Raw genomic sequence first — 17100 nt, forward strand, 5'->3', positions numbered from 1 at the left:
TGTGAAATTGTGTTAATACAACAAACCTATTGCAGGATAAAGGTTGAGGTTTTTAGTATATGCAAATAACTGCATCTGTGTACCATGCATTGGAAAAATTGCTCCAATTATCACATTTCCGTCCTTGGATAGCAGTGGATATGCTGGATTTTCCAGGAAATGGCAACTTTCCCCATTTGCCAGGCTAAAATAAATGATTAATACAATAAACAACATTACAGTGTGTGCATAAGGCATTCGCTAGAGCAGTCCTCAAAATATATCATTTTCACGAATTTATAGACATGTTCCAAATTTTCTGGGTATGTCCATTCAGTTTGGATAAATCTGATAGGCAGTAAGCTTTGTGATGTCATAAACAGACAGATTGGTAAACATATCTGATTTCATTCAGTTGATAATCACGCTGTTTTTTTTCTATCAGTGATTCAAGCGTGTAAATGATGGGCAGGCTGCATGTAATATTAAACTGTGGACATTCTGTTTGTTACTAAGCAGGAGGGACATGATATGATACTCCTTTTGATACTCCTTCATTATTTTTGGTCATTTTTTAGCATCAACCAGACAATAATCGAATAAAGGAAAAGCAATTTAAGACCCTCTATTGTACAATGCTAATATTAAACAAGGTTGCCTATTTATATATTTATTTATAATTTTTATTATTATAATTTTTATTATTATTTTTATATAATATTGGAAAAATACTCATTTTGGAGAATACAATATTAGTAATTAAATACATTATCCTTTTTGCATGCTACATGAGCTGTCTAAATAATTGATCGTTTTAGACTTACGAATACCAGGTCCAATTGCTATAAGATGAAATCACCTTAGTTACCCTACTGTAATGAAAATGTATGTGCCAATCATTCTTAATGCCATTAAGATAATTGTCTTTTATGGACAGAAATAAGACACAATTCTGTTTTTTATGGTTAGTTTAATAAGTTCTCATGCAAAGCCATGTTGGAAATCCTTCATCTAAATAATTTTTATTTAAAATATTATTAAGTTAATTACATTTAACATTGTGGAAAAACAAACAAACAAAAAAAAAAAAAACATTTTACATTTTTAGCTTTTTAAAGGGATTTAGATGCTATTTTGCCCATCATATTTTTCTTGGTGTTTAGTTCAGGTTTAAACAGAATAATATAACATTTAGGAGTAAATATACAGAACAGCAGAGCAAAACTGGAGGCCAAAATGGCAAAGATCTCCACAGCTACAGTGAATTTTCCAGGAGAGCTGACATAAGCTGGAATAAAGGTGATCCACACTGCACAGAATATGAGTATACTGAATGTGATGAATTTTGCTTCATTAAAATTATCAGGCAGCTTTCTAGCTAGAAAAGCCAAAACAAAACACAAGAAAGCCAGAACTCCAATATAACCCAGCACGGCCCAGAAACCTATAGCTGAGCCCAAGTTACATTCTAATATGATCTTTTCCTTGTAGTAGTTCATGTTCATGTAGGGAAAAGGAGGAGAAAGTGTTAACCAAAGTACACAAATAAGAACCTGTATGAGAGTTAATGCAAGTACACTGAGTCTCTGCTGTAGAGGCCCAAACCATTTCATGACATTGCTGCCTGGAAGTGTAGCTCTGAAGGCCATTAACACCACTACTGTTTTCCCCAGAACACAGGAGATACAGAGTACAAATGTGATTCCAAAAGCTGTGTGGCGCAGCATACAGGACCACTCAGAGGGCCGTCCGATGAACGTAAGTGAACAGAGGAAACACAGAGTCAGTGAGAACAACAGCAGGAAGCTCAGCTCAGAGTTGTTGGCCCTAACTATAGGAGTGTCCTTTTTTATTATAAATAAAATGCCTACTAATATAGTTAATGCAGCACCGAACAAAGAAAAAAGTACCAGTATAATCCCCATAACCTCTGTAAATGAGAGAAACTCTATAACCTTTAACACACATTTATCTCTTTCAGCATTAGACCAATATTCTCCTGGACACTGCTCACAGTTATTTGAATCTGCAAAATAATCAAGTTATTCTTATTAGGATGGAATGAGTTCATTTGTTAATGCAATTGTTCAGCAAGTGTATCCTAAATAATGAAAGAAGAATACAAAATGTACAATCAACAGCTTGTGGTTGAAACTTGGTGATGCTGAAGTTACCTGTCTGGTTACTGATTTCTCCCTCTGCACATGGTATACAGTCGTAACAGCAGACAGGCCTTCCTTTCTGTGCAGCTTTCCTGGTTCCTGGAGGACAGCTTTCACTGCACACAGACCTTGGCTTCTAACGGGAACAATATATTATTATTTCTCAAATAAGTACTTTTTGCATAGATGCACACATTGCGTCCAGCTATTAATATTGCAACTAAATAACTTAATAAAGTTAGCTGTAACAATATGCACATTAAGAAGCTGCATCAACAGCACTTAGGGAACGCTTCCATGTTGTCCACGCTCTGAATCACTTGTGTAATACATCCATGACCAGGAAGCTGTTAAAAGCGCATGGAGTGAATCCTGCACTAGCTTCATTAAGAGAGATGGAAGCACTACAGCAGATGCCGGCAGTATAGTGTAGAGACGCAGTGTCTCGTTCCCTCAAGGAACCAGGGCTACATACGTAACCTGGAGACGTTTCCCTGTCAGGAACTCAAGCTGCGTCAGCTGCGAACACAATCTTGACTGTGAGGTACCTCCAGGATGCCTTAGCCAACTGCCCAAAGGAGGGGGCTCAGATAGAGCCTCCAAAACGATGGCCAAGTCACACGCAGGCACTCTTGGTCGCACCGGTGGCCTCAGCCTCCGGGTGCCACGGAGAAAACGTGTCACTAGCGGGTCTCTGCAAAATGACTGCCCCGCCATGGGGGCATGATACGCTGAGAACCAAAGGGGCAGTGCAATGTCTCTTGAGTGGCAAACAGGTTTACATGAGGGATGCAGCCGTCATAAGCATTAGGCGACGACCAGGAACTCCCAAAAACGGGGCCCTGAGATAGGAACCTGGGATATCTCCAAACATCTAAGGCACATTGGGCTCGCTACATGACCTTGATAGTACAGAGGGAATTGCCCCTCCGTGAGAACCCATGGGTCCTGATCCACTACTGAAGAAGTCTCATGTGGAGGAGGCCAAGTAGAATCACATAGGAAGCTGCTGCAATTAAACCCGAGCAGTCAATGGAACTGCTTGACAGTGAGTAACAGCCCTTCTTTGATCCTCCAGATGGCCGTAAAGATGGACACAATGTGGGCAGGAGATAGCTGCACACGCATAACGGTCGAAGAGACCATAAACTGGCCAATGGCGCCCAAGATGTCTCCCACATCCAGCTTTTACATGCAGTGGCTCATGGGAGAAAGTCATGTGGTCAGATGAGACCAAAATAGAACTTTTGGGTCATAATTCCACTAAACGTGTTTGGAGGAAGAAGAATGATGAGTACCATCCCAAGAACACCATCCCTACTGTGAAGCATGGGGGTGGTAGCATCATGCTTTGGGGGTGTTTTTTTGCACATGGGACAGGGCGACTGCACTGTATTAAGGAGAGGATGACCGGGGCCATGTATTGCGAGATTTTGGGGAACAACCTCCTTCCCTCAGTTAGAGCATTGAAGATGGGTTGAGGCTGGGTCCTCCAACATGACAATGACCCGAAGCACACAGCCAGAATAAGCAAGGAGTGGCTCTGTAAGAAGCATATCAAGGTTCTGGCGTGGCCTAGCCAGTCTCCAGACCTAAACCCAATAGAGAATATTAGGAGGGAGCTCAAACTCCGTGTTTCTCAGCAACAGGCCAGAAACCTGACGGATCTAGAGAAGATCTGTGTGAAGGAGTGGGCCAAAATCCCTTCTGCAGTGTGTGCAAACCTGGTGAAAAACTACAGGAAACGTTTGACCTCTGTAATTGCAAACAAAGGCTACTGTACCAAATATTAACATTGACTTTCTCAGGTGTTCAAATGCTTATTTGCAGCTGTATCATACAAATAAATAGTTAAAAAATCATACATTGTGATTTCTTAATTTTTTTTTTAGATTATGTCTCTCACAGTGGACATGCACTTACGATGACAATTTCAGACCCCTCCATGATTTTTAAGTGGGAGAACTTGCAAAATAGCGGGGTGTTCAAATACTTATTTTCCTCACTGTGTATATATATATATATATATATATATATATATATATATATATATATATATATATATATATATATATATATATATATATAAAATGTATATTTGCAATTGATATAATCTAGATAGATAGATAGATAGATAGATAGATAGATAGATAGATAGATAGATAGATAGATAGATAGATAGATAGATAGATAGATAGATAGATTACCCTGTCAAGTTCAAATCACTTATTTTATTTCAAATATAAAATAATAAATATTTTTAGACCCACATTTACTGTAGCATATAGGCAGGTTACTGTATACTAAGATTAGTATAACTGAAAAAGAAATACTAAACAAAATAGATATTTTTTTTTACTTTTAGTATTATTGAATGAGGCCTAATGTAAATACCTCTCTTTTTTCTCCAGTCCACATGATATTTTCAGCATTTAGGACAAACTGTTGTCCACTTGGCAAAGAAGCATCATAATATCCTATTGCTTTAAACTGCACTTCTCCTTTGAACCCTCGTTGCCAGTTCACCACGTCGTACTTTGCAGCGGTTGCTCCAGTGCTGTCAAACAAAATTTTTTCTTCTAATTTGGTGGTAAAATTAACCTTTTTAAGAGCATCGGCAACCTACATAGGTGAGAGAAAACAAGAATTCATAGTATGACATTTTAAGTCATGTACAAAATCTTCTGTGCTTCTATTACCTGCCATGGTTGTATTGTTATGTTTGTTTCACAACTGTTTCCTGTGCATCTCATCAGGCTGTGTAGTGCATGTGCCACAGAATAAACTGCATTGTATAAGTTTTTTGCATATCTTAATTCTGGTATATCCTCATTATAATTTTTAAAAGGTATCATATCTTCATATTTGCTGCAGTTGTTTTCAGTTTGAGAAATGTTTCCTTTTGTATTCAAGCATGGGACTGCTGTTTGCCAAAATTCATTTACAACATAGTCAGCAAAACTACCAATGTTCAGTTTTCCCACATCAAAACCAATGGATCCAGCCAAAATTTTATAACTAGCAGGTGTTACTAGATTTGCTGCAGTAATCCATGCCTCAACACCAATCATCTGGAAGCCAGTAACATTCTTCAGAATAAGCTGATCTATTAGAACGTTCATATCGAAGTGGGCAAGAAATACAATAATTACTTTGGCGGTGCTTTTCTTAATAATTTCTGCCACTTTTAAAATATTTGCCGGATTTGTCCGGTCAACCTTCTCTGCATACTCAACACAAATTCCCTCTTCTTTGGCTGCATTCAGAAAAATGGCCATTCCATTGTTGCCATAGTCATTATCACTGTTTACAGCTCCCACCCAAGACCAGCCAAAGTGCTTGACCAAATATGCCAGTGCTTTACTCTGGTAGATGTCACTTGCTATGGTTCTAAAGAAGGAGGGATACTCTTTTTTGTTGCTCAGGCATTCACATGTGGCAGCATAACTTATCTGGGGAGAGACAAAAAAACCAGCTTTTCTTGATGAACTCTATGGCAGTGATTGCATGTCATCTTTCTTAGCATGGGAAGCACTATTTAATTGCATCAAACTAGAAAAAAAAAAATTAGCTACAGTACAGACCAAAAGTTTGGACACACCTTGTGTGTCCAAACTTTTGGTCTGTACTGTATATATATATATATATACAGTACAGACCAAAAGTTTATATATATTATATATACAGTACAGTGTGGAATTATATACATAACAAAAAAGTGTGAAACAACTGAAAATATGTCATATTGTATTGTATTCTTCAAAGTAGGTATCAAGAGAATGCCAAGAGTGTGCAAAGCAGTAATCTAAGCAAAAGGTGGCTACTTTGAAGAACATGAATATGACATATTTTCAGTTGTTTCACACATTTTTTGTGTTATGTATATAATTCCACAAGTGTTAATTCATAGTTTTGATGCCTTCAGTGTGACTCTACAATTTTCATAGTCATGAAAATAAAGAAAACTCTTTGAATGAGCAGGTGTGTCCAAACTTTTGGTCTGTACTGTATATTCACATTATATATAGTCTGTGGAAGCAAAGTTTATGTGTTATATAATTAATAATTCCAAAAATATACTCATAATCATAGCAGCTAATAGAAATTAATAAATAATCATTGAAATTTTTCATCCTTACCACTGGGATATTAAAAGGTCCTGTAGTTTTTGAAAGTGCGACAGTAGAAGAAGAGTCTGATTCCCCTATGATGGCTTGTACAACTGTTTGTCCAGAGCATGCATCATTTGGTTTTAAGTCCACACCATTCATCAAAGCCATGGCTGCTCTCATGCTCAACAACCTTGTTCCACAGTTGTCATAAATCCTGTAACCAATTGAGATATTTGGAAGCAATTGGTTGCTTCTGTTGATTTCATCGATTGCAAAAGTCATCATCTGAGCCAGTCGTAATCCTCTAAGGTTAAAACTATAAAAATAAAATATGCATTATATCATAAGAAAATTAAATGAAAACTTTCTTTAAAAAATGTTAATTGTGATTTTTTTTCCACTGCAACAAACCTATTGCAGGATAATGGTTGAGGTTTTTCAGTATATGTAAATGATTGCATCTGTACACCATGCATTGGAAAGATTCCTCCAATTATCACATTTCCATCCTTAGTTAGCAGAGGATAAGCTAGGTTTTCCAGAATCTGGCAATTTTCTCCATTTGTCAGGCTAAAATAAAAAATAAGTGCAATGGATAACATTACAATGTGTGCCTAATTCATTTGCACCTGCAATCTTTAACATGTATGTTACACATATTTATAGGTATGCTCCAATTCTTCTGGGTATGTCAATTTAGTTTGGACAAATCAGAGAGTTGGTAAGCTTTGTGATGTCATTAACAGATAGGATGGTACAACTATCTGACTTTATTCAATTGATAATTCCCTTTTAAATTACAACCCCAATTCTTAAAAACAAACCCACTGTAAAATGTAATAAAAAACAGAATGCAATGATTGGCAAAAGCCAAACTAAAGCAACAAAGGCAAAAATCTATACAATCAAGACAAATTTAGAGACAGGAAACAAAGTATAGACAAAGAATAAGGATGGGTGCTGCAAGCAAGATTGTGATATATATACAGATGCAGCAGATACTTCAAGCTGTCAAAGAGGCCTAGGAGTGGTATCTGTCCCCCCACTAATCAATGATACATGAAAGTATTGTACAAATACTACAGTTCTAAATAAAAATGTAATTATAAAAAAATTCAATTATTTGCAAATGTTATAAATCCATATGTTATTCACAATATAACAAAAAAAAAACATATAAATGTTTAAACTGAGGTTTTAAAGTGTTATTAAAATTAAACAGTTGGAAAAGCATATTGCACCTACTTAGGTTAATTGACAACAGGTCAGTAAGAGTATAATTAGTGTGTGGAAGCGGGGGCGTGGCCGGGGGGGTTGAAACTGGTTGCCGCTCCACTGTTCTTTTTCCTGAACCCACATTGGTGCCGAAACCTTGGAAGGAAAAGAGGGTATGCCAGCATGGAGTCGTCGCCGCTGGGTGAGCTGGTAAAGGTGCTCGTTGAGCTCCAGCAGACCCAACACCAAGCCCTCCTTCAAGTGTGAGCTAAACAGGAACAGCGTTTCAAGGAGCTGATCCATGGCCAGGAGGTGGGCTGGAAAGTGGTCCAAAGCATGCCGGGACAACGAGAAGGTCCCGCCGCCGCGCCAACGCCTGTGGCAACTGTACTGCTCAACAAGATGGGGCTGTAGGATGATGCCGAGGCTGCTGGAGCTGTTCAAGTGCATGGCCACTGCCGGGACATTGCCAGATTTTGAGCAAGCGCTCCGGAGCGTCCTTCCTAGAGAGGCTCAGCTCGCCGCCCAGCAACTGCCGGCCGATCGCATGCTGGAGTACCGTGCCCTGAAGCAGGCAATCCTCCAGTGAGTAAGACAATGTTTCCGCTCCCTTATGCTCCTTGAAGTTGGTCGACCGTTCGCATTCACTCAGCAGTTCCACGACTAATGCCAGAAATGGCTGCTGGATTAGGAACGGATTGGCGGACTTACCTGAAGGGGACAAGCACACAGAAAGTGCTTCTTGAACAAACAGAAGCTGGTGTTGGCTCCACCGCATACGGGTTTTATGCTGCCTGGTCGTGACTTCACCGGCAGGGTTACTTCTCTCCGTTGGCCGGATTACACACATGATTCAGAGCATGGACAACGCGGAAGCATTTCCAAAGCATTGAGCCCAATTTCCTAAAAGGGAACTGGGGTGCAGTCAGCGTTCCAATTCATTCGAAAGGTGTTCAGTAGGAAGGAGATCAGAGCTCTCTAGCAGGCCACTCATCATCCTCTTCAAAGCATGTAAACCATATCTTCAAGGAACACACTTTGTGCAATACCCAAGTACTTTTGGAAAATAGTATATATACAGTACAGACCAAAAGTTTGGACACACCTTCTCATTCAAAGAGTTTTCTTTATTTTCATGACTATGAAAATTGTAGAGTCACACTGAAGGCATCAAGGGCTATTTGACCAAGAAGGAGAGTGATGGGGTGCTGCGCCAGATGACCTGGCCTCCACAGTCACCGGACCTGAACCCAATCGAGATGGTTTAGGGGTGAGCTGGACCGCAGAGTGAAGGCAAAAGGGCCAACAAGTGCCAAGCATCTCTCGGGAACTCCTTCAAGACTGTTGGAAGACCATTTCAGGTGACTACCTCTTGAAGCTCATCAAGAGAATGCCAAGAGTGTGCAAAGCAGTAATCAAAGCAAAAGGTGGCTACTTTGAAAAACCTAGAATATTAAATTTTCAGTTGTTTCACACTTTTTTTGTTATGTATGTAATTCCATATATAATTCCACACGTGTTAATTCATGAAATAGTCATGAAAATAAAGAAAACTCTTTGAATGAGAAGGTGTGTCCAAACTTTTGGTCTGTACTGTATATATATATATATATATATATATATATATATATATATATATATATATATATATATATATATATATATATATATCACCTCTGTTCCCTTCACCAACATGCCCATTAAAGTCTTTCCTAGGTACACCATCTACCACTTCATCTAATTGACTCCAGAATCTTTCCTTCTCCTCCATCTCACAGCCAACTTGTGGAGCATAGGCACTGATGACATTTATCATCATCCCTTCACCTTCCAGCTTCACGTTCATCACCCTATCAGAAACTCTCTTCACCTCCACTACACTCTTACTGTACTCTTCCTTCAGAATGACCCCTACACCATTTCTCTTTCCATCCACACCATGATAGAACAGTTTGAACCCACCCCTGTTCCTGGCCTTACTCCCTTTCCACTTGGCCTCCTGAACACACAACTTACCTACCTTATTCCTCTCCATCTAATCAGCTATCTCTCTCCCTTTATCCGTCATAGTACCAACATTTAAAGTACCAACCCGAACCTCCACTCTCCTACACTGCTCATTTTCCTGCCTTCTCTGTAGACGTCTTCCTCCTCTCCTTCTCCTCCTTTGGCCAACAGCAGCCCAATCTCCACCAGTACCCTGTCGGCTAACGATACCTGTGGCGGTCGTTGTTAACCTGGGCCTCGACCAATTTGGCACATGTTTTACGCTGGATGCCCTTTCTAACGCAACCCTCCCCATTTACCCGGGCTTGGTAGAATATATATATATATATATATATATATATATATATATATATATATATATATATATATATATATATATATATATATATTCTTCTCTTTGGACTCTCCCATTAGAGGTCACCACAGTGGTACATCAGCCTCTTTTCACCTGGTATCATAGCAGACCTGGGGAACACGCAGCCTAAAGAAGTAGCTGCGAGGCTACTAGAGCTGCACCCTGGCTCTAGGCCTACCAGAGGACTGATACCCTTAACAGACAACATAGCAGCCTGGGAAGCTCTGCCAGACGTGTCTCAGTGGGTCCTGCATACTGTTGACAGAGACTATACGATTCATTTCGTGTCTTATTCACCCTGAGGGGGAGCCAGAGCAGGCTCCGGTCATGGAAAGTAAACATGCTCCTGAGGAAGGAGGCCATCGATGTTTTCCCTCCATCAGACAGAGAGTCCAGGTTCTACAACTGGCAATTCATCAGACTCAAGATGCTTACCCTCAAGCAGGTCTTGTCAGATCCGAGGACTGGTTTATGATAGATCTAAAGGATGCATACTTTCATGTAGCCAACCTTCCATCTTACAGGAAGTTCCTGAAGTTCAATTTCCAGGCCTAAGTGTATCAATATCGGGTCCTTCCATTTGGTCTTGCCCTCTTACCCTGCACCTTTAGTAAGTGTGTGGAAGCGGGTCTGGCTCCCCTGAATGTTTAGGGCATATATCTCAGGTAGACAAGAGAGAGAGTTTAGGGCATATATCTTCAAGACAAGAACAACTGTTTATCTGCTATGGCCCTCCTAGGAGATGCCACTCTGCGAACAAGCAGATGCTTAGCAGGTGGATTATTGATGCTATCGCATCCTCATACGGGTCATCTGGTCGCTCCTCTCCCTTCAGAGTCAGAGCGTAATGGAACCGGAGTGTGGGCTTGGTCCTCTGGAGTTTCCCCTCCATGACATCTGCAACACTGCGGGCTGGCCACCGCGCTGACCTTTGTCAGGTTTTATAACGTTGACCTCAGTGACACTCCTGGCCTCTCTGTCCTTTGACAAAGCTGTGTTTATATTTGATTGTTAGGATATTTTGTCTCACGCACAAGCTTGAGGTCTTATATTTCTAGCTTTAGTGCTCTTAACATGAAGACCTTTAACAGTTTTTTTATTCAGATTTTTAAATGTTTTATTCAGGATTTCACCTTGCCTGGCTTCTTTTCCAATCAGCAGGTGTGCATGTAAGCTGATTCTCTCTCATAAGTCAGTGCTTGCTTTTTGCCCAGCCTCCATGTTCATATTTTCTCTCAAGTATTTGTACTTTCTCTAGACACCTTCCACTATCAGTTTATCTTCTTGTTCCCCTTGCTGTTTTGCCTTATGTCTGAGCATTACCTGTGTAGTGTACTGTATTTTAAGTTTATGTTGTTGTTTTATTGGATTGTACTTTTGGTTTCAGTTGTAGCAATCTCTCTGGTTTGCAACCCAGTTATGGCTGAAAACCAAGCCATCATGGACCCAGCAGAGATTCACAATGCTCAGGGTCTTCTTTTCGAATTGGAAACACAGGGGCAGCAGATTCAACACTACAAGGCTATGTTAACTGACCTAGTTACCGTAGTCAGGCTGCTAAGTGACTGTCTTTTACAAGTTTCTGTATCTGTCCTTACAGTACCTAGACTCCACCTTGGGCTCCTGCCAGGCTCTACCCAAGCATACATCTCAGTATAAAACTGCCACCAAAACCTTAGGAACCCTGGCCTCCTCCTCTTCATCTCTTCAGTCACCATAGGAAGCCTCTCCAGCTGCACCTATTCTCGTCTTGCCAGTTTCCTCTCATCCTCTGACATCCCTGGCCCTTTTTCCATAACCCTATTATTGATCTGCAGGCACCATTTCTGACTTGGGGGCCACCTGATTGACCCTGAGTCCCTCCCAGGCTGCTCCCAAGAATCCAGACACCATTGACCTCTTCCCTGCCCCCTTACCAATCAACCTTCCGCTGGACAGCCAAGGCAAATGTGGCATTCGTGGAACTAAAATGCCAATTTATCTCAGCTCCCATTCTAAATATAACAGGCCCAAACTTGAATTTTGTGGTGGAGTTATATGCTTTGAATGTTGGGGTGGGGGCTGTGCTGTCCCAAAGAGGGGCTTTACAACAAGCTACACCCATGTGCCTTCCTCACACAAAAGCTCACCGCTAACAAGATGAACTATGGAATAGGGGACCAGAAGCTAGTTGTGGAGAGGCAGCGCCCAGCATCTTTTCTAGGTCTTCACAGACCATAATAACTTGGAGTATCTTCAGCAGGCAAGAAGTCAGATGGTCTCTCTTCTTTGACGGGTTCTAATTCACCCTCACATATTGTCTTAGGTCCAAAAACCAAAAGCCCAATGGATTTTAAACGTTATTCTAAAATTAATCATTTATTTATTACTATTATAAATTGTATGTATTAATATTATTAATAATATCATAAATTATTAATGTTAAATATCCTTCAATACTGATTATAAACATTCTTGTAATTGTTATATATTTTTTCATAGACATGAAAAGACAGTTATTAAATTTTATAAGTTTATTAAGTACTCATCCATATCCATATTATTTGTGATTACATTTCATTTACATCTAAACATTACTAAGTTGATTATATTTAAAATAATGTGTCTAAAAGTAACATCAGCAAAATAATGAAAAGATTAAAGCAATAAACTTTATAGGGATTTAGAAGCCATTTTGCCCATCATATTTTTCTTGGTGTTTAGTTCAGGTTTAAACAGAATAATATAACATTTAGGAGTAAATATACAGAACAGTAGAGCAAAACTGGAGGCCAAAATGGCAAATATCTCCACAGCTACAGTGAATTTTCCAGGAGAGCTGACATAAGCTGGAATAAAAGTGATCCAAACTGCAAAGAATATGAGTATACTGAATGTGATGAATTTTGCTTCATTAAAATTATCTGGCAGCTTTCTAGCTAGAAAAGCCAAAACAAAGCACAAGAAAGCCAGAACTCCAATATAACCCAGCACGGCCCAGAAACCTATAGCTGAGCCCAAGTTACATTCTAATATGATCTTTTCCTTATAGTAGTTCATGTTCTTGTAGGGAAAAGGAGGAGAAATTGTTAACCAAAGCACACAAATAAGAACCTGTATAAGAGTGAATGCAACTACACTGAGTCTCTGCTGTAGAGGCCCAAACCATTTCATGACATTGCTGCCTGGAAGTGTAGCTCTGAAGGCAATTAACACCACTACTGTTTTCCCCAGAACACAGGAGATACAGAGTACAAATGTGATCCCAAAAGCTGTGTGGCGCAACATACAGGACCACTCAGAGGGCTGTCCAATGAAAGTAAGTGAACAGAGGAAACACAGAGTCAGAGAGAAAAGCAGCAAGAAGCTCAGCTCAGAGTTGTTAGCCTTAACAATTGGGGTGTCCTTTTCTTTTACAAATAAAACAGCTACTAACAGAGTCAATGAAGCTCCAAATAAAGAAAAGAGTATTATTATTATACTAATGAGCTCTGTAAATGAAAGAAACTCAACAACTTTTAACACACATTTATCTCTATTTGCATTAGACCAAAAGTCTCCTGGACACTGTTCACAGTTATTGGAATCTGCAAAATAATCAAGGTTATTATAATAAGGAATGAATTAACTTATGATATTATTTAGTAATACCAGTTTTCAAAAAGTGTATCCTAAATAATAATATGATGATACTGAAATTACCTGTCTGGTTACTGATCTCTCCCTCTGCACATGGTATACAGTCGTAACAGCAGACAGGCCTTCCTTTCTGTGCAGCTTTCCTGGTTCCTGGAGGACAGCTTTCACTGCACACAGACCTTGGCTTCTATTGTGAACAATATATTATGACTAAAACATTTAAGTTTTTTAATTTGTTCCATTTGTTAGAATCATGAAATTCTTAACCCATTGTTTGTTGACTACTGAAATCCAAGAAGTTTTTTGTCATTGTATAATTTACAATGAAACACTACACGAATGTATTTTTTGTACCGTAATTTCCGGACTATTAAACACACCCGAATATAAGCCGCACCCACTGAATTTTACAAAGATTTTAATTTTGAACATAAATAAGCCGCACCTGTCTATAATGTATGCATATATTGAAACTAATGAACCTTACACAGGCTTTAATGAAAGACAGTGTCTGTTACACGGCTTGTATCTAAACAGTAGTCTACCAAGAAAGTCATTGTTCACTGTCTTCCTCCTTCCTTTCACAACAATTTCTCTCGGGAGTTTATCTTTTGGCATCGTCGTGCGTTTAAAAATCACCACCGGTGAAGCTTTTCTCCCGATGCCGTGCAGCTCAGAACACAGGTGAAGTGTGTTTTCATGCCCGGTTGTTTTCAGCGTGACGAATGATTCACATTTCCTGTAGACAGTCCGAGTGAGCGGCAGGTCAAACGTCAGAGGAACCTCATCCATATTTATGATGTGGTGCGGCCCGATTCAGTGGGAGCGCGATTTAATATAAAGAGTTCATTGGTTCACCTGAACCCGTTCGACAATTTCATTGGTCTAATGTTTTTTGGCAGCATGAAGCTTGTGAAACCGGGAAAAACCCAGGAAAAATCCATAAATTAGCCGCTTCATTGTTTAAGCCGGGGGGTTCAAAGCGTGGGAAAAAAGTAGTGACTTATAGTCCAGAAAATACGGTATTTATTTATATTCATTGTGAATGTTTAAAGGTATATAAAACATTATGTTTATATTTAAATATCGATTCAATGTTTCGAATTTGATAAACAGCTTATTAATTTATTTATTAAATTATAGATAGATAGATAGATAGATAGATAGATAGATAGATAGATAGATAGATAGATAGATAGATAGATAGATAGATAGATAGATAGATAGATAGAGATATTTATTATATATTAATTATATTATATTTATATATTTGTATGTAGTTCATTGAAATTATGAAACAATGTATGCACCTCTCTTTTGTCTCCAGCCCAAACTATATCTTCAGTATTTAGAATAATTTGTTGTCCATGTGGCAGAGAGGCATCATAATAGCCTACAACCTTAATCTCCACTTCTCCATTTAACCCTCGTTGCCAGTTCAACACATCATACTTTGCAGGTGTTGCCCCAGTGCGGTCAAACCAAATCTGTTCTCCTGCTTTAGTGGTAAAATTCACCTTTTTTAAAGACATCACAACCTTTAAATAGAAAAGTAAATAAGTATTTATATAATGAAAATCTCAAATTAACAAGATTTGTTTTTCTTCTCTTCTTTGTGTTACCTGCCATGGTTGTATTGGTTTGTCTTTTTCACAACTCTGATTTTCTGTGCATTTAACAGACTGTGTAGAGAATGTGCCACAGCATAAACTGCATTATAAAGATTATTTACATTTCTTAATTCTAAAATATCCTTACTGTAGTTTTTATATTGAATCATTTCTTCATATTTGCTGCAGTTGATTTCAGATTGAAAATTGCTTCCCTCTGTATGTAAGCATGGGACTTCTGTTTGCCAAAATCCATTGACAGCATAATCAGCAAAACCGCCAATGTTCAATTTTCCCACATCAAATCCAATGGCTCCAGACAGAACATTATAACTTGCTGGTGTTACAAATTCAGAAGTAGAAATCCATGCTTCAACACCAATCATCTGGTAGCCAGTGACATTCTTTAGAATCAGCTGTTCTATAAAAATGCTCATTTCAAAAACAGGAAGAAATACAATAATTACTTTAGCTATGCCTTTCTGAATAATGTCAACCACTTTGATGATTTTGGCAGGATTTGCCCGATCAAACTTCTCTGTGTACTCAACACATATTCCCTCCTCTTTGGCTGCATTCAGAAAAATAGTCATTCCATTGTTTCCATAGTCATTATCACTGTGCACAGCTCCTACCCAAGACCAGCCAAAGTGCTTGACCATATATGCCAAAGCTCTACTCTGGTAGTAGTCACTTGCTATGGTCCTGAAGAAATATGGGTACTCCTTTCTATTACTCAAACATTCACATGTGGCCGAATGACTTATCTGAGGACAGAATGACAGGTTAAAAATAAAAATAAATAAAAATAAAATGTTTGTAATGTATCTAAGAGTTTGTACTTGTTTTATCTATTTGCTAGCAAAAGAAGTTTAGACAGAGGTTTGTTTTATTATAGTAATAATATGTGTTTTATAAATTATGAAATATGTTACTTTGAAATTATTCAAATAATTAATACTTACCACTGGAATCTTAAAAGGTTCTGTAGTTTTTGTAAGTGCTATAGTAGCAGTAGACTCTGACTCCCCTAGGATGGCTTGTACCACAGTTTGTTCATGGCAGGTCTTATTTGTTATATCCTGACCATTAATAAAAGCTATGGCTGCCTTAATAGATAATAATCTTGAGAGACAAGGATCAAAAATCTTGTAACCAACTGAGATATTTGGGAGCAAGGTGTTACTTCTGTTAATTTCTTCAACTGCAAAAGTCATAATCTGAGCAAGTCGTAAATAAGAAAGCGACAATCTACAAAATACACATAAAAATCATGACATTTCAAATAATTATATTATGTAATAGAAAAGTAATAAAAAATAGATATTCAGAATATTATAAAGCAGAAAACTACATATTCTCCAAAATGACTAATGTATAAATTAGAACTTACTTAGTGCAGATTAAAGGTGGAGGTTTTTCAGTATATTGCAGTGACTGCATCTCAGTTCCACGATGTATTGAAAACATGGCCCCGATTATCACATCTCCATCTTTAGATAAATAAGGATATGCTGGTTCTTCCAGAATATGGCAATTTTCTCCCTTTACCAGGGAAAGAGAAGAGAGTAGTAGAAGGAAAAACATTACGGATTCTGACCAGTGCTTCTGCAGAATCAGTCTTGAACAGTGAGCCTTTCTATATTTATAGACATGCTCTGGGTGCTCTGTGTATGACTATACATTATGGACAAATCAGAAAAGTTGTTTAGCTTTGTGATGTCATAAAGGGACATAATTATATTCTCATAGTTCTTTCATAAGACTTTTGTCATTTTTGGTTAATTCATCTATTAAAAACACTACAAATTAATTACATAAAGCACCTTTTGTTGGCTTGTAAATGCTGGTCCTGCATCTGCTTTTAAATAGTGTAAACAATGTTGTATTTTTATATTTCTGTTACATGAATAGTGACTGGCAGGGATTCATTGATTTTGCTTTTAGACCTCATCGAACCCAGCCATTAGGGAGGCACAAGTCAGTGCACTCTTAGTGCCGGTCCCAAGCCCGGGTAAATAGGGAGGGTTGCGTTAGGAAGG

The 17100-nt window shown here is 38.5% G+C and overlaps 2 protein-coding genes and 1 pseudogene across 2 annotated transcripts; all 3 read right to left on the reverse strand.

The window, feature by feature from the left end:
• Positions 1–1091: 1091 nt before the first annotated feature.
• Positions 1092–7918, reverse strand: LOC124395942 (extracellular calcium-sensing receptor-like). Its single transcript, XM_046864838.1, has 7 exons — positions 7611–7918; positions 6665–6823; positions 6281–6569; positions 4841–5593; positions 4536–4763; positions 2154–2277; positions 1092–2005 (listed from the first exon to the last, which is right to left on the reverse strand). Exons 1-7 carry the CDS (start codon positions 7916–7918, stop codon positions 1092–1094), a joined length of 2775 nt encoding a protein of 924 aa, XP_046720794.1.
• Positions 7919–12482: 4564 nt separating this feature from the next.
• Positions 12483–15179, reverse strand: LOC124396168 (annotated as a pseudogene).
• A 56-nt stretch (positions 15180–15235) lies between these two features.
• On the reverse strand, positions 15236–16633 carry LOC124396169 (extracellular calcium-sensing receptor-like). The gene is made up of 4 exons (XM_046865196.1): positions 16452–16633; positions 16024–16309; positions 15526–15825; positions 15236–15395 (listed from the first exon to the last, which is right to left on the reverse strand). Exons 1-4 carry the CDS (start codon positions 16526–16528, stop codon positions 15345–15347), a joined length of 714 nt encoding a protein of 237 aa, XP_046721152.1. The 5' UTR covers positions 16529–16633; the 3' UTR covers positions 15236–15344.
• Positions 16634–17100: the final 467 nt, after the last annotated feature.

This window comes from Silurus meridionalis, chromosome 13, assembly GCF_014805685.1.
Source record: "Silurus meridionalis isolate SWU-2019-XX chromosome 13, ASM1480568v1, whole genome shotgun sequence".
Lineage (NCBI taxonomy): Eukaryota > Metazoa > Chordata > Actinopteri > Siluriformes > Siluridae > Silurus > Silurus meridionalis.

What these genes read in the sequence shown, in the direction of transcription:
- LOC124395942 (XM_046864838.1), bottom strand. Translation starts at nt 7,918, where the DNA reads ATGCACTTGAACAGCTCCAGCAGCCTCGGCATCATCCTACAGCCCCAT. An exon ending in TAACAATACAACCATGGCAG is followed by an intron (nt 4,764 to 4,840) that starts GTAATAGAAGCA and finishes TCACCTATGTAG; the next exon opens with GTTGCCGATGCTCTTAAAAA. An exon ending in GGACTGGAGAAAAAAGAGAG is followed by an intron (nt 2,278 to 4,535) that starts GTATTTACATTA and finishes TGTTCCCGTTAG; the next exon opens with AAGCCAAGGTCTGTGTGCAG.
- LOC124396169 (XM_046865196.1), bottom strand. Translation starts at nt 16,528, where the DNA reads ATGTTTTCAATACATCGTGGAACTGAGATGCAGTCACTGCAATATACT. An exon ending in CCACCTTTAATCTGCACTAA is followed by an intron (nt 16,310 to 16,451) that starts GTAAGTTCTAAT and finishes TGTATTTTGTAG; the next exon opens with ATTGTCGCTTTCTTATTTAC. An exon ending in AACCTTTTAAGATTCCAGTG is followed by an intron (nt 15,826 to 16,023) that starts GTAAGTATTAAT and finishes TTCTGTCCTCAG; the next exon opens with ATAAGTCATTCGGCCACATG.